This window comes from Anguilla anguilla, chromosome 13 (assembly GCF_013347855.1).
Source record: "Anguilla anguilla isolate fAngAng1 chromosome 13, fAngAng1.pri, whole genome shotgun sequence".
NCBI classification, from domain to species: domain Eukaryota; kingdom Metazoa; phylum Chordata; class Actinopteri; order Anguilliformes; family Anguillidae; genus Anguilla; species Anguilla anguilla.
In genome coordinates, this window is record NC_049213.1 from 10,515,075 (window position 1) to 10,538,507 (window position 23,433).

The 23,433-nt window shown below is 46.5% G+C and overlaps 1 protein-coding gene across 1 annotated transcript in view; it reads left to right on the forward strand.

The window, feature by feature from the left end:
- Window positions 1-22,642, forward strand: part of fer1l4 (fer-1 like family member 4) — a 49,527-nt gene extending 26,885 nt beyond the window's left edge. Inside the window, exons 27-46 of the mRNA XM_035388659.1 lie at window positions 591-764; window positions 2,769-2,879; window positions 3,233-3,394; window positions 3,661-3,832; window positions 6,337-6,446; window positions 11,743-11,859; window positions 12,147-12,186; window positions 12,610-12,701; window positions 12,797-12,931; window positions 13,255-13,371; window positions 13,520-13,647; window positions 14,162-14,332; window positions 14,953-15,107; window positions 17,477-17,658; window positions 17,764-17,849; window positions 18,638-18,736; window positions 19,047-19,288; window positions 19,420-19,721; window positions 19,847-19,947; window positions 21,725-22,642. Of these exons, the coding sequence (XP_035244550.1) occupies window positions 591-764; window positions 2,769-2,879; window positions 3,233-3,394; window positions 3,661-3,832; window positions 6,337-6,446; window positions 11,743-11,859; window positions 12,147-12,186; window positions 12,610-12,701; window positions 12,797-12,931; window positions 13,255-13,371; window positions 13,520-13,647; window positions 14,162-14,332; window positions 14,953-15,107; window positions 17,477-17,658; window positions 17,764-17,849; window positions 18,638-18,736; window positions 19,047-19,288; window positions 19,420-19,721; window positions 19,847-19,947; window positions 21,725-21,905 (2,877 nt within the window). The 3' untranslated portion in view covers window positions 21,906-22,642. The remainder of the gene's footprint in view (window positions 1-590; window positions 765-2,768; window positions 2,880-3,232; window positions 3,395-3,660; window positions 3,833-6,336; window positions 6,447-11,742; window positions 11,860-12,146; window positions 12,187-12,609; window positions 12,702-12,796; window positions 12,932-13,254; window positions 13,372-13,519; window positions 13,648-14,161; window positions 14,333-14,952; window positions 15,108-17,476; window positions 17,659-17,763; window positions 17,850-18,637; window positions 18,737-19,046; window positions 19,289-19,419; window positions 19,722-19,846; window positions 19,948-21,724) is intronic.
- Window positions 22,643-23,433: the final 791 nt, after the last annotated feature.

The following is a 23,433-nucleotide window of genomic DNA, read 5'->3' on the forward strand; positions in this document are numbered from 1 at the left end:
ACTCACATCTCCCCACATTCTGCCTCAATTCACTGTTTAATCTGTTTCAGTTTCTGTGTTTGTGTCTGTGTGACCCTGTATTTCTCTCTGTGTGACCATGTGCTGTATAAACCGTGTTTCTCTCTGTGTGACCCTGTGCTGTGTAATCTGTGTTCGTCTCTGCGTGACCCTGTGTTTGTCTCTGTGTAAGCCCTGTGCTCTATAATCTCTGTCTCTGTGTAACCCTGTGCAGTATCAGCTGTGTTTCTCACTGTGTAACCCTGTGCTGTATAATCTGTGTTTGTCTCTGTGTAACCCTGTGCAGTATAAGCTGTGTTTCTCACTGTGTAAACCCTGTGTGGTATAAGCTGTGTTTCTCTCTGTGTAACCCTGTGCTCTATAATCTCTGTCTCTGTGTAACCCTGTGCAGTATAAGCTGTGTTTCTCTCTGTGTAAACCCTGTGCTCTATAATCTCTGTTTCTGTGTAACCCTGTGCTGTATAACCTGTGTTTCTCTCTGTGTAACCCTGTGCTCTATAATCTCTGTCTCTGTGTAACCCTGTGCTGTATAAGCTGTGTTTGTCTCTGTGTAAACCCTGTGCTGTGTTCAGGGCAGTCCGATGGCGTTGGGTCGTGCGTTCGCTGAGCCGGAGCTGAAGTTCGTGGAGGAGGCGTACAAGAAGCCGGCGCTGCAGTTCTTTGACATCCGCAGAGGGAAGACTCCCGCAGGGGAGCTGCTGGGTGCGTTTGAGCTGTTAGAGCTCGACTACAGAGGCTACGGAGAGGTACAGACCCCACAGACACCCTCATATCACACACACCTCTCCAGAGACACAGGACCCCACAGACATCCTCATATCACACACACCTCTCCAGAGACACAGGACCCCACAGACACCCTCATATCACACGCACCTCTCCAAACACACAGGACCCCACAGACACCCTCATATCACACACACCTCTCCAGAGACACAGGACCCCACAGACACCCTCATATCACACACACCTCTCCAGAGACACAGGACCCCACAGACATCCTCATATCACACACACCTCTCCAGAGACACAGACCCCCACAGACACCCTCATATCACACACACCTCTCCAGAGACACAGACACCCTCATATCACATTCACCTCTCCAAACACACAGGACCCCACAGACACCCTCATATCACACACACCTCTCCAAACACACAGGACCCCACAGACACCCTCATATCACACACATCTCTCCAGAGACACAGGACCCCACAGACACCCTCATATCACACACACCTCTCCAGAGACACAGGACCCCACAGACACCCTCATATCACACACACCTCTCCAAACACACAGGACCCCACAGACACCCTCATATCACACACATCTCTCCAGAGACACAGGACCCCACAGACACCCTCATATCACACACACCCCTCCAAACACACAGGACCCCACAGACACCCTCATATCACACACACAGGACCCCACAGACACCCTCATATCACACACACCTCTCCAGAGACACAGGACCCCACAGACACCCTCATATCACACACACCTCTCCAAACACACAGGACCCCACAGACACCCTCATATCACACGCACCTCTCCAAACACACAGGACCCCACAGACACCCTCATATCACACACATCTCTCCAAACACACAGGACCCCACAGACACCCTCATATCACACACATCTCTCCAGAGACACAGACCCCCACAGACCCTCATATCACACACATAACACCAAACACACAGGACCCCACACAGACCCTCATATCATACACATAACGCCAAACACACAGGACCCCACAGACACCCTCATATCACACACACCCCTCCAAACACACAGGACCCCACAGACACCCTCATATCACACACACCCCCCCAAACACACAGGACCCCACAGACACCCTCATATCACACACACAGGACCCCACAGACACCCTCATATCACACACACCTCTCCAAACACACAGGACCCCACAGACACCCTCATATCACACACACCCCTCCAAACACACAGGACCCCACAGACACCCTCATATCACACACACAGGACCCCACAGACACCCTCATATCACACACACCTCTCCAGAGAAACAGGACCCCACAGACACCCTCATATCACACACACCTCTCCAGACACACAGGACCCCGCAGACACCCTCATATCACACACATAATGCCAAACACACAGGACCCCACACAGACCCTCATATCATACACATAACGCCAAACACACACGACCCCACACAGACCCTCATGTCACACACACCTCTCCAAACACACAGGACCGCACACAGACCCTCATATCATACACATAACGCCAAACACACACGACCCCACACAGACCCTCATACTGCACACACCTCTCCACAACATCACAAATACAGGACCCCACACAAATCCTCACACACGCCTCCCAAAACTACACCCTGTCAAAACAAACAGAAGTGCACATACGGCTTCATACCTCTTTATATTACAGGCATTTTGCAGACGCTCTTATCCAGAGCAACTTAGACAACTTTTACTTAGCATTTTCATTGCATCCATTTATACAGCTGGTCTGGATATGTATTGAAGCCAGCTCCTCCACTATACTACACTGCTGCCCCATACCACACACTGCACTATAATTAGCTCCAAGACAACTCACAGTACCAGTCACAAAGACGGGTGATATGTACAATACAGTGGCAGTGATGTGAGAGCTGGGATTGGATCTTTAATGGGGGTGGGTGCCGAACTGCACGCTAGGAAATTGACATGTGACCCCTGTGGCCCCTACAGCCTTCTCTCCCGGCAGATGTGGACCCACGAGAGCCCCTGTTCCTGCCGGAGGAGAGGTACTATGTTATCCCCCCGGGGGTGCGGCCTGTGCTGAGGAAATTCCGAATTGAGGTGAATGGAAATTGCGAGAACTTTTTGGAAAAATCAGAGGGTTTACCAGGGATATGAGTTATATGTTCTACTATATGGGATATGTGGGATTTGACCACATGCTTTGTTACATACAGGACAAAAACATGCTAGCAGTGATTAAATATGCAGTGTAGATTTGAACCTCAGTCAGTATGTGCTGTGGGTGTGGCTGTGTAAATGTTCTAAATCACTCCCTATGCCCTGCGTAGTGTACTTCTCTAGACAGAATCTTGTGCCCTAATCTCCCACAGAGGGTCAGTTGGAAGCTCAGTGACTGAGTGTGTGAATACTGCAGTATCCTGTACTGTACTCTAAGGCCCTGTGATGTGTAGGTTCTGTACTGGGGTGTGCGGGACCTGAAGCGGGTGAACCTGTTTGAGGTGGAGAAGCCACAGGTGAGGATGGAATGTGCTGGACAGATGATCGAGTCGGAGGAAATCGAAAGCTACCGGCTCAACCCTAATTTCAAGGAGATGGTCAAGCACTTTGACGTGGTGAGTCTGCGTGGTGGGGTTGAAAGGGGCCAGTGTGTCACGGGCAGCCATTTTATGTACAGTGATTGATCTGTGTTAAGTCCTTTTTCTTCTCATTCTATGTTGGCACTAAGGGACAAGAAACACGCACAAAATGTTTGGAGGCAGAAGGGTTGCCAGTTTGTTTCTATGATGATTTTGTGAATCCCTCTTCAATAGAGGAAAGTGATATGACCAGTGTACATTGCTAACCTGCCTCCCCCTGCCCACGCCCTCCCCTGAATCAGGAGCTGCCGGAGCTCGTGTACCTCCACCCTCCGCTAACCATCTTCGTGATGGAGCAGCGAGCCTTCGGCCGCCTGGTGCTCGTGGGAACCCACGTGGTGCAGAGCCTCATGCACTTTGCCCCCAAAAGCCTGGACGAGTGGAAAGAGGAAGGAGAGGAGCCAGAGCCCCAGGGTGAGGAACGCCATACGCCTCTCTGCCTCTGTCCATCCACACTCCCTCTGCGAGCGCTAAGAAGACATGAGATTCTCAGCATTTTTTTCTCTGTGGTAGAGCGTCTCCATTCTAGCTGGTGCAGCTGCTGGGCTTCACCAGCAGAGGGAGACAGGGGGCTGTGCTGCCCAGTATGAATGCAAACTCATGGCTGATTTCATACAGTGCAGATACAAAATCCATGTTTCTCAGCACATCCTCCTGGGAGCCATTAGGATTTCAGTGGACTTGCTCTTCTCACCCATTTATATTATATTTATTTACAATTCCCCTTGTAGAGAATAATTGGACATTCTGAAATTTAATATTTATTCCTAATGTATTTATTCTTAATACATTTATTCCATCAAATTGCATAACAAGCCATCTCGCCAATAAGAAAACCATGTGGAAATAAGCCTTTTACTTTATTGTTATTACTTGATCATTTTTAGTACATGCACCAGTTATCTGTTTATTGTGTCGTCTTAAATGGTCAAATAAACAAACACAGATGCCTTTATACAGAGGGCATTAAAGCAAACACTAGTGCAAAGAAAATTAAAAAATATACAGTCTTAATACAAATTGCAGTTTACCAAGCACATGTGCTGTTATAATTCACAAATGCTGACCAATTACCTGTAGTACTACATAAATAAAAAACAAAGCAATCCAAATAAATCATGGATTATGTTACGGAAACATTTTATGATGTATTCCGTTTAGTTATGAAAATAAAAAATGTGCAGAATGCATTTCACAACCGGAGAGAAGAAGTCAATAACAGCAGATACACTTCTCCGCTGGCTTTTGCGATTTGAATTGATCGAATGACGTGGCTTTGCTCCCGGCTGAGTGTTTATCGGAGAACGAAACGTGTCCCTTTGAAATGCACCGGACACCGTATAGATATAGTGTGCAGGTCAGCGAGGTGCCTGGAGCCAGTCAGACTCTTGGCACTTTGATGGTGCCGTCCACGCCTCATTATCCGCCGCAGTCAATGAGCCCAGAAGCCCCTGATTGCCTCGTCTGTGTCGCCGTGTTGTGCCGCTTGTTTTGGGCTCGGCGCGAGCTTCAGTGCCCCGTCGGCGCTCAATAAAGATGCAGCTCCATCCACTCACGAGGCCCTAATGCCGCCATTATGTGCTGTTATATCTTTATCTCTGAACTTCTCTGTTCTTAGCCACGTTACTCAAGATATTTCACCTCCCGTTGTCACACTTTTGAGGAAGTTCTGTTTAAAGAAAAAAAAGTATTGCTATTTAAAGAATGCCAGTGTCACATGTACAGTAGTGCTCAGTGCCGACTGACACGTTATCAGAGCCTCAAAGAATGCTGGGAAAATAAGACTGTCTGGTACGAGGGGTGCTTTTGTGTAATGCGCAGCTAACATGTGGATCGTCCAGTTAAAGGCACTCCAGTGCATGGATGGGCCCCATTACATTACATTACATTACATTACAGGCATTTAGCAGACGCTTTTATCCAGAGCGACGTACAACAAGCGCAACAGTTCAAGGTGCAGAGGTGCAAAAGAAACACACTAGAGCGAAGTAAAGATCGTCGTGCCAGAAGTGACCACATAGATCAGGACTCCAACCCTGTAGGGTAACCTGTTCAGCAAACAAACAAACAATCCTGCCTAGTACAAACTAGCACTGAAATCACATTTGCCTAATCAGAATCAGACAAAAACAATCCTGCAACATAAAAACTAAATGGTTTTTAGTTGGAATCGAATCCTAACCGTGCTGACTATAGCCAGTAGCCCTATAGCGCGATGCACAATTGGCGGTACATCAGCACCACCCAGGGTAAGAGAGGGTCTAGCTGACCAGGATCTGCGTCTCATTGCTCTCTGGCACCCCCTGCTGGTCGGTCAGGCACCTGTAGTCTGTTTGGTAAAGCTGCACACTTACTGTAGTGAGTGCTTGCCTATGCTCTTCTGCATCAGCTGTGGAGACTGCAGCACGAGCACGGCTGAATACGATTGGCCGGCCCAGACGAGAGAGAAAACAAGGGCAGAACAATGGCTCTAAAGACTGGTGTGCTACCCCAATCATGCAATGATAGATTCCATTACATCAGCGGGAGATTTGTAGTAAAGATCCGTCTCCTTTAGGTTACACAGTGAAGAAGAGTGTGTGCTTTGGATTTGCTGTGATTGATCCAATATTGTATTTCTGTTATGTCCATTCTACCGCTACTTTACTCCAGGCTGGCCAGTGGAGGATAGGCTTCCCTTCTATAACCAGGTTCCTCCTGATATTTCTTCCCATTGTGGAATTTTTTCTCACCTCGGTTTGAGGGTTTTCTCCCCACTGGGGACTTTTTTTTTTTTACCTCATGTGCTTGCTATCTGGGGGTTCTTGCTCTGTTTTTGCTCTTTGCTGCCACTCAGTAAAGCGTCTTTGTGACAGTTTTCTGTAAGAAGCGCTATACAAATAAATTCGATTTGACTTGGTTTGATTTTCTGGTTTCAGATGAAAAACCTAAGAAAACTACGGCTCTGAACACTGTGGTGAGCATGGACCTGAGAGGCCTGCCCCTCAAAGACACCAAGATCCCCATCAACCCCCTCAACCTGGTCACTGTGAGTACTGCGACCATAACCTACACACTACATCAACCTGGTCACTGAGTACTGCAACCATAACCTACACACTACATCAACCTGGTCACTGTCCGTACTGCGACCATAACCTACACACTACATCAGCCTGGTCACTGAGTACTGCGACCATAACCTACACACTACATCAACCTGGTCACTGTCCATACTGCGACCATAACCTACACACTACATCAACCTGGTCACTGTCCGTACTGTGACCATAACCTACACACTACATCAGCCTGGTCACTGTGCGTACTGTGACCATAACCTACACACTACATCAGCCTGGTCACTGTCCGTACTGTGACCATAACCTACACACTACATCAGCCTGGTCACTGTCCGTACTGTGACCATAACCTACACACTACATCAACCTGGTCACTGTCCGTACTGTGACCATAACCTACACACTACATCAGCCTGGTCACTGTCCGTACTGTGACCATAACCTACACACTACATCAGCCTGGTCACTGTGCGTACTGTGACCATAACCTACACACTACATCAGCCTGGTCACTGTCCGTACTGTGACCATAACCTACACACTACATCAGCCTGGTCACTGAGTACTGCGACCATAACCTACACACTACATCAACCTGGTTTCTATCATTTCCACATATGCAGTCTATGTGCTGTTTTAAACTGGTCACTGTGAGCTCTGTGAGCTGTGTTGCCGGCATTACCGGTCTATAGATCTCCAGATTGACGTCTCTGTGTGCACCTGCCTCAGCTGGGCAGGATCCGGTGCTGTACAGCAACCGCAGCTCAACTCAAAGTGTGTCTGCACTCCCCTGTACTGATGGAGACTAGCATACTGACATCGCAGTTTAGGAGAAAAATATTTGAGGCTGAACATTGTTTTAAAAAATACACTGCTTCGGCACAAACTGTGCGTGTGGGTTCCATGAAAAAAGGACTTGCATCGCTGTCTGAATCTCTCTACAAGGTGTGAAAGCGTTTTCATTCTGTTTGTTTGAGTCAAGCTTTCGCCATCTTGACCTCCATTATATTATTTTTCCTAGGCCCTTCAGAATCGTGCAGTTATGCATTGTTGTGTGTGTGCGTGCGTGTGTGTGTGTGTGTGTTTGTGTCCGAATGTGTTCATGTGTGTGCGTGTCCGCACGCGTTTGTGTGTGTGCGCGTGTTTGTGTGAATCCTACCCAAGAGAGATAATCACGCATCATGAATTATTCATTGTTTTCCGATTACACACACCTCCAGCCTCCTCCCTGAAGGAATCAAACGCCAGGACTGGAGACCTCTGCTTCCGTTTTCGGCTGAAAACGTGGCTGCCGCTTCCCTCTGCCTTGTTGCCCATTTAATCTGCATTCCCCGGCCCCGTCGCTTTGAATGTTTCTCGGACTTTTAATGAGCCATTTGCGGAGACAGCTGTGCATATTACAGCCCCATTTGCGTTGGCTCTGCCTCCCGTTTGATTTCATTTCTTCAGCAGATGAATCCTTAAATGGTGAAGCTTATACCGTAGGGGAATGTGTGTGGGAGATAGGGCCCGATTTCATTATACAGCTGGTAGCCCAAAAGGTGGAAACACCAATATAAAGCCACTTAGCAGGCGTCGGACCACCGCGTCCTGCCAGAACAAGCTGGTATCTGCCGCGGCGTAGAGCCTACCATCTCCTGGAGGGATGTGGCGCCATTCTTCCGTGAGAAAGCTGATCAACCCCAAGCCTTTTTGATGAAAGTGGGAAACACCGTCTTGGACATTGTTCCAAAATCTCCCGTGAATGCTCAGTTGGTGTCTGCCACTCCAATCGATCTGTTGGATGACCTTACGGTACCTGTAGATATGGACATTGTTATCGTGGAAGACACCCCTTCCTGGCGAGAAAGAGATGTTGTGACACTCAAAATCATGAAGAGGAGATTATCACTGACCTTTCCCTCTGGGTGGATGAGTATACCTAAACCAGGGCAGGACTTATACACCCCCCCCCCCCATTAAAGAATTGCCCAAGACCTTCGCTGTTAGGTTTGAGCCACCCGTCTGTTTGTTCAGGGGCGATTCTTACCATATTGCATTTCTCCAATGCCCATTAGTCCACTGCCCGTGGTCTTTACACCACTGTGCTTTCAAATCATGCATTTCCAGGTGGAGTAACTGGTTGGTGCACTGCAACCCAACTATGGTATCCTGTTTTGTAGGGTCACCAATGGATCATTCTTAATGAAACCATCTGCTAACACCCTAGATGGAAATTTGCAGCCAATTGATTTTGAATTGCTCGCCTGTTTGGTCTTGGACGCATAATTAATGCATGTGCATCTTGATCCAGGAATATGTCTTTCTGGGCACAGTTACCCTTTGTTAATGAGGTCTTTCCCCCAGAATTACATACTGACGTCACCTTAGGCACTGTGAAACATCAGCAGGTTGTGTTTCATCACTGAAGCTCCTGTGCCCCTACAGTCACCCCTCTTTCAAAGTCACTGAGGTCTCGTCTTCCTGCCATGCTCACCGTAATTATAAGCAGCCAGGCATGCCTATTCATTATGCGCATGAGCCTGAGAATGCTGGGATGCTAACTGCATAATTAAGTTACGGCCTTGTTCTCAGTACATGTACAGTTTTGTGAAAAAGTATTTGCCCTCTTCCTGATTTCCTCTGTTATTGCACATCTGCCACAATGCATGGTTTCAGATCTTGAGACAAAATGTAATATTAGACAGAGGGAACCTGAGTAAACACAAGATACATTTTTGAAATTATTTCATTTATTTGATGAAAAAAGTTATCAAACACCCATATCACCAAAGTGAAAAAGTAATGCCCCTTTAAACCTAATAACTGGTTGCACCACCTTTAACTGCGACCAAATGCTTCATATAATTTGATATTAGTCTGTCTCATATCAATGTGTATGAATTGTAACCCACTATTCTTTGCAGAGCTGCATTAATTCAGACGAATTGTTAGGTTTTTGAGCATGAACTGCTCGTCTCTGGTCCTACCACAACATCTCTTTCGGGCTCAAGTTAAGACTTGACTAGGTGACTAGGCCATCGACTAGGCCATTTTTGGAACATCGTTTTGCTGCATAACCCAATTACGATTCAGCTTCAGCTCCAGCTCATGAACAGATGACTGGACATTCTGTTTAAGAATTTTCTGGAACAGAGCAGAATTTATGGTTCCTTCAATAATGGCTAGCCATGCAGGTCCAAAAGCAACAAAACATCCCCACAGCATCAAACTACCACCACCATGTTTTACTGTTTGTATGATGTGCTTACTGTGAAGTACTGTAGTACTTGCTTTATGCCAGACACAATGGGACCAATGTCATCCAAAAACTTCCACTTTTGACTCTTCTGTCCATATAACATTATCCCAAAAGGACTTGGCATCATCCAGGTGCTTTTTTTTTTTGTAAATGTGAGATGAAAAATGTTTCTCTTATTGTGGAGTCATGAACACTCACCATAGCTGAGGCTAGAGAGGCCTGCAGTTCTTTGGATGTTCTTCTGTGATCTTTTGTGACTTCCTGAATGAGTTGTTGATGCACCCTTGGATAAATTTTGTCAGGCTTAGCCACTCCTGGAAAGATTCACCTCTGTTTCAAGTGTTCTCCATTTGGAAATAATGGCTCTCACTGTGGTCCATGGAGTCCCAGAGTCTTAAACATGGCTTTGTAACCCTTTCCATACTTATATATTTCAAGTTTTTTTCTCATCTTTTCTAGAATTTCCTTTGATCAAGGCATAGTGTGCTTTTAGAAACTTTGTGGTGACTACTCTGTACTTCATGAGTGAGGTTTAGATTCAACAGGGCTGGCTGCAATCAAGCCTGGCTGTGTTCAATCAGCTGAATCTAATAATCAATTAAATATGGTTAATTGGTTGATTGAGTTACTAAGGGGGTAGTTAATTTTTCACATGGGTGATATGGGTGTTTGATAACTTTTTTTATTGAATAAATGATCTGAAATAATTCAGTGTATATAGCAATAGAGGAAATCAAGAAGGAGCAATTTTCTCAGTCTCAGTCTCCATATGCATGTGAGTAACAGTCTCAGTCTCAGTGCATACGAGTGAGAGCCCTCCCGGTCTCAGTGACAGTCCCAGTCTCGGGAACTTATGAGAGAGTTTAAACTGAACAGTTGCGGTCATTGTAGCTCTTGTCAGAGTGGGGGGGTGAAGCTGTAGGCTTATGTGAGTCAGTTCCTGTGAGAGGGCTCTAAATAGCCCCTAATTAGCCGTTAAGCGCTCGGGCCCACCCTCTGCCGACCGTCCCTCGGACCTCCGCGGGCGGAGCTTGGGCTGAGGCTGCTGGCGTCGGCGGCGGCGTCCCACGGCGCGGCCGCACGCTGGCACCACTGCCGTAATTGCGGTGCGGTAAATTTGGCTTCGCCGGGGGGAGCGGCGGCTCCACCTCACGGCCCTGCAGCTGCGGGCTGTCGGAAAACCAGTCTGTAATCACCCGGCAGGGTTTCAAATCAAGCGCTTAATCTGTCGGGTGCGCGTGAGCTGTGCTCTCCACCTCCTTCTGTGAAAGGTTTCGTGATTACTGATGAAAAAAAGATTGAAAGTATTATCCTTCCTCCATGGTTCACAATGGCTGATGTTGTCCTGTGTGGTTTACAATGGCCAGGGTTGTCCTGTGTGGTTTGTAATGGCTGGTGTTGTACTGTGTGGTTTGTAGTGGTCAGGGGTGTCCTGGGTAGTTTGTAATGGCTGATGTTGCCTGTGTGGTTTGTAATGGCCAGGGGTGTCCTGGGTAGTTTGTAATGGCTGATGTTGCCTGTGTGGTTTGTAATGGCCAGGGGTGTCCTGGGTAGTTTGTAATGGCTGGTGTTGTCCTGTGTGGTTTGTAATGGCCAGGGTTGTCCTGTGTGGGTTATAATGGCTGGTGTTGTCCTGTGTGGTTTACAATGGCTAATGTTGTCCTGTTTGGTTTGTAATGGTCAGGGTTGTCCTGTGTGGTTTACAGTGTCTGGTTTTGTCCTGTGTGATTTACAATGGCTAATGTTGTCCTGTGTGATTTTTAATGGCCAGGGTTGTCCTGTGTGGATTATAATGGCTGGTGTTGTCCTTTATGGTGTGTGATGGCCAGGGTTGTCCTGTATGGTTTCGTTGGCCTTTGTTGTCCTTTATAGTGTGTGATGGCCAGGGTTGCCCTGTATGGTTTCGTTGGCCTGTGTTGTCCTTTATGGTGTGTGATGGCCAGGGTTGTCCTGTATGGTTTCGTTGGCCTGTGTTGTCCTTTATGGTGTGTGATGGCTTTCATTCCCCTGTTAAACTCCAGGGTACGATGAAGAAGGGGCTGCAGAAGCCAGAGGAGCTAGAGGAGGAGGAGCCAGAGAAGGAGGAGCTTGATTGGTGGTCTAAATACTACGCCTCACTGGCAGAACTGGAGAAACAGGTGGGGATTGTGTGTCACCATCCGTCCCAGCCAGGAAACATTGTGTTAGCACAAGTGCACATACTAATGGAACTCATATATATCAAATACATATGAAATATGTGCATTTTACAAGCACGTACTCAAACAGATTAAAATAGATAATCGATCAATTCGGACATTTAATATAAAAGTGCAACCAAAGATAAACCATTTTTGGTTGAGGAGCTCCGGTATGAGCCTCATGTTGTTTTGGTTGTGATGGATTGAGTGGGTCACGTGACTGTTGGCCGTTGATGTGTTTTCAGAATGAGGAAGAAGAGGATGCTGATGAGCAGCAGGATGGAGGTGAATCAGCAGGGTTCTGGGGGCTGTGGTTCTAACATCTTCCACCAGATGCATCAGTGCATATTCATGCAAATCAGGAACTGGTCAAACGGAAAATCCGTGTCTGTGGTCCTGTGAGCCTCCCACAGCGATCATATGACTGTCTGAGTTCCTAGTTTTATGGGCTCTACCTAAAAAATGAAGAACTGAACTCTATTTCTCCATCGATCATTACAATAACACCACAGAGCCGCATATGGGGATTTGCGTGTTCAAGCCACATTTAAATAGGATTCATGTAGATGTGGTGTAAAAAGAAAAAAAAAGTCCCATTTTCCCCCATTCAAACCAACATGGCAGAACATTTAACCCCGTCAATGCCTCACTGAGTCCGATTGAGTGAAAGTATCTGATTTTGCCACTGTGCCTGCGTCTGTCTCTCAGATGGAGGATTGGAGGCCGAGGAGGATGACGCGGTGGTGGTTGAAATTGAGCCCCCCCCAAAACCCAAGAGGAAAAAGGTCGCCACTCTGCAGGTAGGGCTTCGTTTTTGCATCCGGTCGATTTACGTCACCCGCCAATCCCGCCGAGTTCTCACTGACCAATGGGAAATGTCTCCACGCGTCTGCAGCTCTACCCCTCTGAGCTGGAGAACGAGTTTAACGACTTCATGGACTGGTTGCACACCTTCCCTATCTACAAAGGCAAGTCTAACTACGATGACGAAGATGATGATGACGATGAACGGACTATGGGCAAATACAAGGTAAAAAATGAAACGATTTTTGAAGATTGGAGAGGAACCTCCATTTTGTTCATCCATTTCACTTATTAATGGGGAAACTGAATTCCTTTGTAAAATGTCGCTAGTTTACCTCAGAAATTGTATTTTACACACATATTGTTGGGACCTTTGTAATAATCCCTGGGGCGAAGAAGTATGAGTCCCATCACACAGAAAGCTTTTGGTTGGATTGACCAAGATGGCCTTTGCACAGCTGACCTACCTGTGTTAACTGTGTGTGTGCGTGTTTGTGTGTGTGTGTGTGTGCGTGCGTGCATGTGTGTGTGTTTGTGTGTGTGTGGCAGGGTTCATTTTTAATATACCCCATCTCAAAAGAAGATGAGGATGCGGAGTGCCAGATCACCAACGGAATCCCCAAAAACCTTCCCATGAAAGTCCTGGTGAGGGTGTATATGGTGAAGGTAAGCAGGCTGCGCCACCCATTAGTGTAATGATGTCAGCAGGGAATATTTCCCCACTTTTACATAATTGCCCCATTAGTCTTCTGCTGAGGGGCGGGGGAAATGTCCTAGGGAAGCAGCGTGATGAAAAGTGCCGTCCGTCTCCCAGGCCACCAACCTGGCGCCCACAGACCCCAACGGCAAAGCGGACCCGTATGTGGTGGTGAGGGTGGGGGAGCAGCACATGGACAGTAAGGACCGCTACATCCCCAAACAGCTCAACCCGGTGTTCGGAGAGTGAGTCTGCTTCCCGCTCACTGCTTACACCCTCTCTCTTCCATGAAGTAGGAAGAGGCTGCATCCAATCGCTGTGAAGGCGACGGCTAGAACGCTTCCTGCTCGGATGCACAGATGAATTTCCTAACTGATGCACAGACCTGCCTGTCTTCAGTACTTCACCTAAACCAGGGCTGCCAAACCCTGTCCCTGGAGATCTGCTGCTCTGTTGGTTTTGACTCTAACCCCAGCACGGCACTCCTCATTTAACATCCAGAGATCTCATTGAGCTGCTAATTAGTAGCATCGGGTATGCCAGATTATGGTTGAAATTAAAATCTACAGGACTGTAGATCTCCGTGAACAGGGTTGGGCAGCCCTGACCTAAACAATCATTATGACCAACATCACAACCCAGAGGAAATGGCTGTGCTCAGGGAGGCTGTGGAGTTGTTCATCTCCTGTCTTATGTTGTGTTCTGAGGCTGCACTGAGGAGTAAATTACTGGTGCTTCTGCGCGTCCCTCTCCTCTCAGAGTCTTCGAGCTGACCGTTTCCTTCCCGCTGGAGACCGAGCTCACGCTGTCCGTGTTCGACCACGATCTGGTGGGGTCCGACGACATGATCGGAGAAACCCGCATCGACCTGGAGAACCGCTTCTACAGCCGACACCGGGCCGGGTGTGGCATCGCCCTGCACTACGACAAGTGAGTGGCGGCTGCCGTCTCGCCATCTTGTGCTGCTAGGTCACAGATTCTATAGACTAACCAGATGGTCAGCTCTGTATTCTGAACGTTGTAGGTTCCGTCTCTCTAGATTCGAAATTAAAGTTCCCAATCGATACCTGCCATGACTAAGGGTAAAACATTAGAAACTTGGATGTTCTATCCCTTGTCCACTCTTCTTCATAAATTTACATATACTGTCATATAGTACAAGAAACTCCTGTTATTAATTAGAACTGCCCGGAGCAGTGGCATCCACTCAGAGCGACAAGTTGTGCTGGTTTCTGTTTTCACCATAAAACCTGTAGCCAGTCAGACCAAAGGAACCAGGTGCGGTGAGTTAACTTCTTTAATGTATCAATTATGCGCTGAGTAACAACAGTAACCAAAAGAGTGTCTAAGGAGAAGACTGTATTACATTAATAAAGTGTAGGATCAAATGATTGCAGCAGCTGGCCTTCTGGTTGCCTAGATCTGGGATTAAATCTCATCACTAATTCAGAGTGGCATCTAGCGGCAGGGGCTTGACGATGCCTCTTGCTCCATCAGGCTTGCTCGAGTAATGTATTTTGCGAACGTTCACCACTGCGCTGTGATTTCAGAGACGGGTACAATCAGTGGAGAGATGCCAAAAAACCGTCCGCCATCCTGGCCGACCTCTGCCGCAAGAACGGCATGCCCTCCCCGGAGTACCGTCAGTCCGAAGTCAAGGTCCTCAACAAAATCTTCAAAATTCCCAACGAGGCCTTTCCAGAGGGTTGGTTTCCTGTTCTGCCTCCGTTCGTTTTTATGGCCGTGTTTGTCTCCGGTCCTTAATTTATATGTGAGCCCACACTTGCTGAATGGGAGCATGGACATGCTGTGAATATGTGAATCTCCAGGGGATTCTGCCTTAGTTTTATAGCTTAATGGGTGCAATATACTTTGGAGCTGCAGTACTTGTTTTATGCAGTGCTGCGCTGCTACCTGCCCAGATTACATCATATGAACATTTCTTCTTTGTGCTATATTATTACATCAATCAGCCTGTCTACCTGTACTAATACACTTGTAACCAGTGACATAACTTTGTTAGCGTATGTTTGTAGGGCAAGGATTTATAAGAACCTTTGATCAGGCACCCTTCCTGGTGTGCTCCCACCTGTAGTGTATGAGATCTCATTTCAAGTATTTCTGTGAATTTTAAAATGTGGCAAGTATATTCATTTCTATCATTTAAGGCATAAACTTGATTCAACTACCTGAATTAAGTCTTACACTTTCCTAGCAAAAGTTAGCAAAGCGACCTAGCTGACTTACTGCAATCATTCAACACTGGCAACTGTACATATTCTTAGGAAGCAAAGTTGCAGTTACAAACATTTCTGCTAGCTAGCTCACTAATGCTGACTGGCTAACATTAACTAATTTGTCTTTGTGCTGTGGCACAAAGACAAATAATATTACATTGCTTTACAATCCCTTAGCAGCATCCAGTGTTACTCTCTCGAATACAAAAGTATGGTATCACCAAGAAGGCACAGAGACCCTTTATCAATAAGTGCAATATTAACCTAAAAAAGGCTGTATTTTAACAAAAGAATGCACCAGTAGAGATAACCAGTCCTGCACAGCTATACCTGTAACATTTTTGAAAGAAAGAAAGAGAAAGAAAGAAAGAAAGAAAGGATTTCATAAGGTGGTCAGGGAAGCAGTGGTGAAGTCTGAAGAGGTGGGTCTTGAGTCTGCATCAGAAGATGGGCAGGGTTTCTGAAGTCCTGACTGCAGTGGGAAGCTCATTACACCACGGGAGGTCAGATCAGACAAATAAAAAATGCTTAAATTCAAACATTTAAATCTAATCCTTTTTTTTATATATATACAAATAAACCATGCCACACCTCACAGTAAGCTGGTATTTGTCCCTGTCTGTCACCAGTTCTTAAAAATAACTAAATTGTCTGCTCTTACCTCCCAGGCTGTGCAAGTGGCAATTAGCACACTTCGGGTAGAAGCCTAGTGCCACCTCTTCACTTAATGAACATGTTATTTTCAGTTACATTTTTATGACCTTGAAAAAATTGCTGGGGACAAAATTGCCATTATGACGAAGAGCCAGGGACATGTCCCCAGTGGAAATTACATCTATGCTTGTAACAAATAAATCATCACAGAGCAGTTCAATGAATGTTTTTCAGCCACGCAACATAAAACAAACATGATCTGAGATGTAAGGGAAAAGAAGATCAGTTATATAATGGTACACTACATTTCCAAAAGTATGTGGACACCCCTTCTAATGAGTGGTTTCAGCTATTTCAGCCACACCCATTGCTAACAGTTGCATAAAATCAAGCGTACAGCCATGCAATTTCCGTTGACAAACATTGGCAGTAGATCGGGTCATGCTGAAGAGCGCAGTGACTTTCAACGTGGCGCTGTCATAGGATGGCACCTTTCCAACGAGTCCGTTCATCAAACTTCAGTTCATCAGCTGCCCCAGTCGACCGTAAGCGCTGTTATTGTGAAGTGGAAATGTATAGGAGCAATAACAGCTCAGCTGCACAGCGGCGGGCCACACAGGCTCACAGAATGGGCCGGCCGAGTGCTGGAGCGTGTGGTGCGTACGAATCTGGGTTTGGCGGAATGCATAGTGCCAACTGTACTGGCCCAAATGGCGCCAACTTTAAAGTTCGGTGGCGGAGGAATAATGGTCTGGGACCATTTTTTATGGTTTGGGCTAGGCCCCTTCGTTCCAGTGAAGGTAAATCTGCACAGTGTGCAGTGCTATACGGTGTTTTTATGCAGTGATCCAGTGTGCAGTGCTATACAGTGTTTATATGCAGTGGTACAGTGTGCAGCGGTACACAGTGTTTATATGCAGTGATACAGTGTGCAGTGGTACAGAGGATATACAGTGTGCAGTAGTATAGATGGTACACAGTGTTTATATGCAGTGATACAGTGTGCAGTGCTATACAGTGTTTATATGCAGTGGTACAGTGTGCAGTGGTATAGATGGTACACAGTGTTTATATGCAGTGGTAGAGTGTCCAGCGGTACACAGTGTTTATATGCAGTGGTACAATGTGCAGTGGTATAGATGGTATGCAGTATGCAGTGGTACAGTGTGCAGTGTTCCTGCAGAGCTGCTGAAGAAGAATAAGAAGACGGAGGAGGACGAGGCGGAGCTGGAGGAGCACAAGGCCCTGAGCGTGCTGCGGCGCTGGGGGGACATGGGGGAGTTCTGCGAGGGGGCGTATCCCCTGGTCCCCGAGCACCTGGAGGTCCGCTCCCTTCTGAACCCCGAGAAGCCCGGACTGCCCCAGGTGAGCCCACCCCCCACCCTTCCCACGCCCCCCCCCCCCCCCCCCCCCACACGCCCACGCTGGGTCTCACCGAAACCGTCTGATCTCCCCCCCTCCCCCCCGCAGGGCTACGCTCACATGTGGATCGACATGTTCCCTGTGGACGTGCCCGCTCGTCCGCCCGTCAACATCAAGCCCCGCCTCCCCATAAGGTTACACACCCCTGACTTCGCACTTTACAGATAACAACACATATAAATGTACTTAAAACAACATTCAATATACAAAAACATAACTGTATTTCCGAAACCTGTATAACCGTATACATGAGGATATACAATGTACTCAGTCTCCTGGCACTATATGAACTGAGCCCTCTCATGAACTTCACACTTTGAAAAGCTAATTTTTCACAGTTAATCACATTTGCATAAAAATCTGTTGAGCACTTTGATAGGGAGAATCAGCACTTGCACACAATGTGTTGAACATTTATCTTTGTCAGGCAAAGACCAGTGAGGTTTAATTTAATCCTGATTATACATTAACCTCCTCACATTTGATTCGAGAGCACACGTGGGTGGGCACTGTTTCTCTCTTATTATTTTGCACCAGTCGAGTCCTTGGAACTGTAAAGGCGTTCCTTTAACTAGCAGGCGTGATTATGTCAAATCAGAAAACATCTTATTTAGTTTTTTTTCTACATTCATTCGCCACTGAAAAATCATCTAATAACTGTATGAAAAAAACATCTCTCTCGCTTTTTTGATTTTAATTTGTTTTCATTATGATCATTACAGTTGAAGGGCTGGATTCTTGCACAATGTCATATGATTTAGGCTCCAGGAGTTGTTTCAAAGAGAACAAATAATTCACCTCAAAGAGACGCACAGTCAAAATCCACCTGATGTAAAGGATGGGGAATGTAAAGACTTTTCTAGGCTTGTATTTGTGAGAGAGGAAAGTAAAATGGCCGAATGTCTTTGCGTTTGAAATGAAGCTACGAACTGCGTGTGATCATATGGAACACGGATGACGTGGTGCTGGACGATGTCAACCCCTTCACCGGAGAGCTGTCTAGTGACATTTACGTAAAAGGGTGAGTCAACAAACACCAGGCTCAGGGATGCTAATGCTGCTGCCGTTCTGCTTTTGACTTTCATTATTTTAAGAAATGTGCCTTTTTTTTTTAGTATAACACCAGATTTACTTACTGTCAAAAATATCAAAATTGGAAAATAGACCTTTATCCTGAAATCGTGCCTATGAGAAATCTTGCAATAATCATTGTTTTTGGATGCAAAAATGTATTTTTACTGTCTGCTTACAAACTGGGTTTTATTATGGGTAAAAGCTGAACCAGTCCTGTCTCCTTTGTGTATGTGTGTGTGTATGTGTGTTTTCCCCAGCTGGATCAAAGGTTTGGATGGGCAGCGTCAGGAGACGGACGTCCACTTCAACTCCCTGACCGGGGAGGGCAACTTCAACTGGCGCTTCGTTTTCCGCTTTGACTACCTGCCCACGGAGAAGGAGATCACCTACAAGAAGAAGGAGTCCCTGTTCTCCCTGGAGGCGTCCGAATTCCGCCAGCCCGCCGTCCTGGTGCTGCAGGTCTGGGACTACGACCGCATCGGAGCCAACGACTTCCTGGGTGAGGCCCGGAGGGTACGGGGCGGAGCGGGGGGGCTGGCGTCTATTCTGCGCCTCCCAACACGACCCCCTGGTCTTCGCATTAAAAACGTTCAACCTGCTTCTCGTCCCCCTCCCCTTCCTCTTCCCCAGGGTCCATAGAGCTGCGTCTGAACGACATGGTCCGGGCGGCCAAGACCTCGGGCCAGTGCAACGTGCGGATGGCGAAGGACCGCGCCACGCCCCGCTTCTCCATCTTCCGCAGCAAGCGCATGAAGGGCTGGTGGCCCCTGATCAAGCTCAAGAGCCAGGAGGACATCGAGCGGGAGGAGCGCGAGGCCGAGGAGGCCAAGAAGAACAAGAACAAGAAGAAGAAGAAGAAGAGCAAGCGCAGCCAGATGAAGCCGGAGGACCTGCAGTTCGTGGACGCCAGCGGGAACACTTATCTCCTGATGGTAATAATTACCCATAATTACTGTGGCTTGCGCGTCTCTCGCGCGCGGAGGGAGATCCGCGCCTGATCGTTGCTCCGCGGGAAGGCGGGGCCGGTGGAATAGCGGGCTTTGTTGTCTCTCCGAAGGGGAAGGTGGAGGCCGAGTTCCAGCTGGTGATGGCTGAGGAGGCGGACAACAACCCCGTGGGCCTGGCGCGCAAAGAGCCCGAACCACTAGACAAACCCAAGTGAGACGCTCACCCCTTCTGCTCATACCATACACATCTGCTACACCTCTGATACACCTGCGCTACATCTCTGATACACTTCTGATATACCTGCGCTACACCTCTGATATCTGTGCTACACCTCTGATATCTATGCTACACCTCTGATACCTGTGCTACACCTCTGATATCTGTGCTACACCTCTGATATCTATGCTACACCTCTGATACCTGTGCTACACCTCTGATATACCTGCACTACATTTCTAATACCTGTGCTACACCTCTGATACACTCATGATATACCAGTGCTACACCTCTGATACACCTGTGCTACATCTCTGATATCTGTGCTACACCTCTGATACACTTATGATATACCTGCGCTACATCTCTGATACCTGTGCTACACCTCTGATACACTTATGATATACCTGCGCTACATCTCTGATACCTGTGCTACACCCCTGCTACATCTTTGTGTCCTTGCTATATTTCTGCCTCTCTACTGCAGCTCTAATGCATTTAACTCTTACACCAGAAACATGAATATTTGAGTCCCAAGGCTTTCACATGGCTTCATGTACCTCATCTGTCTTAGTCCAGTAATGTCTTATGGTGTGTTCACACAGCAAGCAACCCATCAACCGAGTTTCCTGCTGTATGAATGCAGGGTTAGTCCAAACTGTTTTCCCTCAGGGCTGTGAAGACTCAGGTTTCCTTAAAACATGTGATGAAGCCACTCTTAGTGTATGCATGCTTTCCAGGCTGTTTGTCACAGATATGCAGGCCTATCAACTCGCATTATATCGGTGTCATATTTTTCACTGCTTCCACAAAGGGCAACCTTAGGCAACAGGCCGGTAGCTGGTGACACTGAATGCCTTTTCCTGTCCTACTCAAGTCGAAAGCACATTTAGCAATCTTTCAGGATGTTTGAAACTCACTTACAGTTTTGCTATTGTGACATGCTGTAGAACACGTCCTCACCATCTTCATTTACTCTCACAAATCTGTCCCAGGTTGCTCAAACTGGGCCAGAAGCTGGGTTATGAACAAGCACGGCCTTGAGCGTTTCGCAACAAAGCATAACTTGGACCGTTGTCTTTGTTTAATTTCTGTTCCAACGGTATTTCAGTTGAAGTGATAGTCAACAAAGCAGTTCTTGTCCTTAAGTATTTAGTGAGAAGTCCTTTTTTTCTTGTAGTGTGGGCAACTTTTCTGCTGCTTAACTGATGGAGCCTATTTTTTCATCAACTCAATGCGCATTCCTCATGGCGGGCTCCCAAATAATACAAATGATTTTATTTGGTCAGCTGACGAGCATTGCCCGTTATAATTTCGACTCACTTATTATGGTTGATAGCACTGTTGCCTCACAGCAGTGAGGTGTCCAGGTTCAAATTCTGGCTGAAGCCTTTCTGTGTGGACTTTGCATGTTCTCCCCGTGTCCGGTTACTCCGGTTTCCTCCCACAGTCCAAAGACATGCAGGTCAGGCTCCTAAGCGGAGAGTTTAAATTGCCCGTAGGTATGGGTGTGTGATGGAATAATGTGTGGGCCCTGTGACGGATTGATAACCTGTCCAGGGTGTATTCCTGCCTCTTGCTTCCCCGCGACCCTGACCTGGAATAATCGGGTTAGGCGGGTAGATGGATATTATGGTTAAATTTATTGTTTTCAATTTAGCAGGATGAGCAGCATCAGCGGACCCCCTTCCCCCGGGGTCTCCGCTGTGTGGTCTGCCGGAATAATGCTGTCACTGCATTAGCTTCTCACCTTCTCTCCACCTCTTTCCAGTCGTCCCAAGACCTCTTTCAACTGGTTCGTGAACCCGATGAAAACCTTCATCTTCTTCATCTGGAAGAAATACAAGAAGTACATCATCGCCCTGTTGGTGCTGGCGCTCTTGACCATGTTCCTCGTCCTCATCCTGTACACACTTCCTGGCCAGATCAGCCAGCTGATCGTCAACGGATGATCCTCGAGGGCAGCTGCTCTTTCATTATCTTTCTTTTTCATTTTCACTCACTTCTTAAATCTGCCTCTGGACAGTAGGTCAGCTGCGGTTCCTCGATCAGAGAGCCTGCCAAAATCCCCGGAGCACAAAAAGCAACAATCAAACTTTTTTGCGTTCCTTTTCCATGTGTTCTTACTGTGTAGTCGTTATGAACAAAAGTGCAGGTTATAAAAAATGTATGTACTGGAATCATGCTTGAGATTCACTGTATAGTTATCGCTTTTTTATTTGGTTTATTATAATTGCTAATGTATTAAAAACTAACTAGGAATATTGGAAATCTGCGCTGAAAGTCACTTGCATTGTTATTACAGACCCATAGCGGTCTTCCTTGAGAAATGACACAATCTTGCGTTGTTGAGTAACGTGTTGTCGAGTAACGTGTAAATGTATTTCAAGGCATCGTTTGACAAGTGCTGTGTGATAACAGCAGAACAAGTGCATACAGCTATGTGCACTGTCATGGTTGTTATCAAAGCTTCTTAGCCTGTGTGATTGGATTTGTTGCCATATTAATGTAATCATCTGAGGTGCAGGTGTTAAATTTTAAGGAAACGTTTCTTCAGGAGAGGTATATCCTACATGCCTAAAATATATGTATACACAAAACTCATACATGTTCTTTTCTGTTCAGAGTAGTTTTATACGAAATATGAAATATTTACAAAGACATTAAAGGCAACTCAGTGAAAAGACTATACATGGTGATCACTGTTTAATTTTGTTTTATTTTTGGATGATTAATCAGTCCAATAACAAAAAATACTATAAACTTATTTTATGATTAAATGCACCACACATTGTGCACCTGCACTTTTGAATGAAAGTGTGAGACCTGGGTCAAATACCTATTTGTTCTGGATTCAAATACTTTTCTACGCTTTACTGATCTTGTCTGGTGTATTGGAACCAATGAAATACTCTCAAAAAGTGCAAACCCTGCCTTCCGGTCATATTGACAGGCTCAGTTACACCAGGCAAGATCAACAGAGCACAGAAAAGTATTTGCAACCAAAACAAATACATATTTGGCCCTGGTCTGGATAACTGCGCTGCCGCTACAAAGGTCCTATCCAGAACATTAATCTACAGATGGCGATTAATCACAATTTGTCTCTTTCCCTCACGTCAGTCTGTACATGTGAAAGTCTGATTTTACTCAGTGTCCCTTCTCCAAGTTTTGGTCCAGTATTTCTCTTGTTTTACACTTATTGACCCAGTATCAAGAACACATCGTCCAATCCCAGGTCTATGTTGCTGAAGTCTTGCTGCATGCACAGCTAGCAACCAATTACAGAAAGCCATTATTGCCAGTTCTGTCACCTCACAGGTCAAGAAAAAGAAATCCATTTTTTTTTAAAAGCTAACTGGTCATGGATATACATATTCATGACACGTTTTAACAACTGGAAATTGCTGGCTCAGTCCTTGTTTCTATAATTATAGGATTCATTGAGTTGGTGTCATTAAATAGCTCTACACAATATGG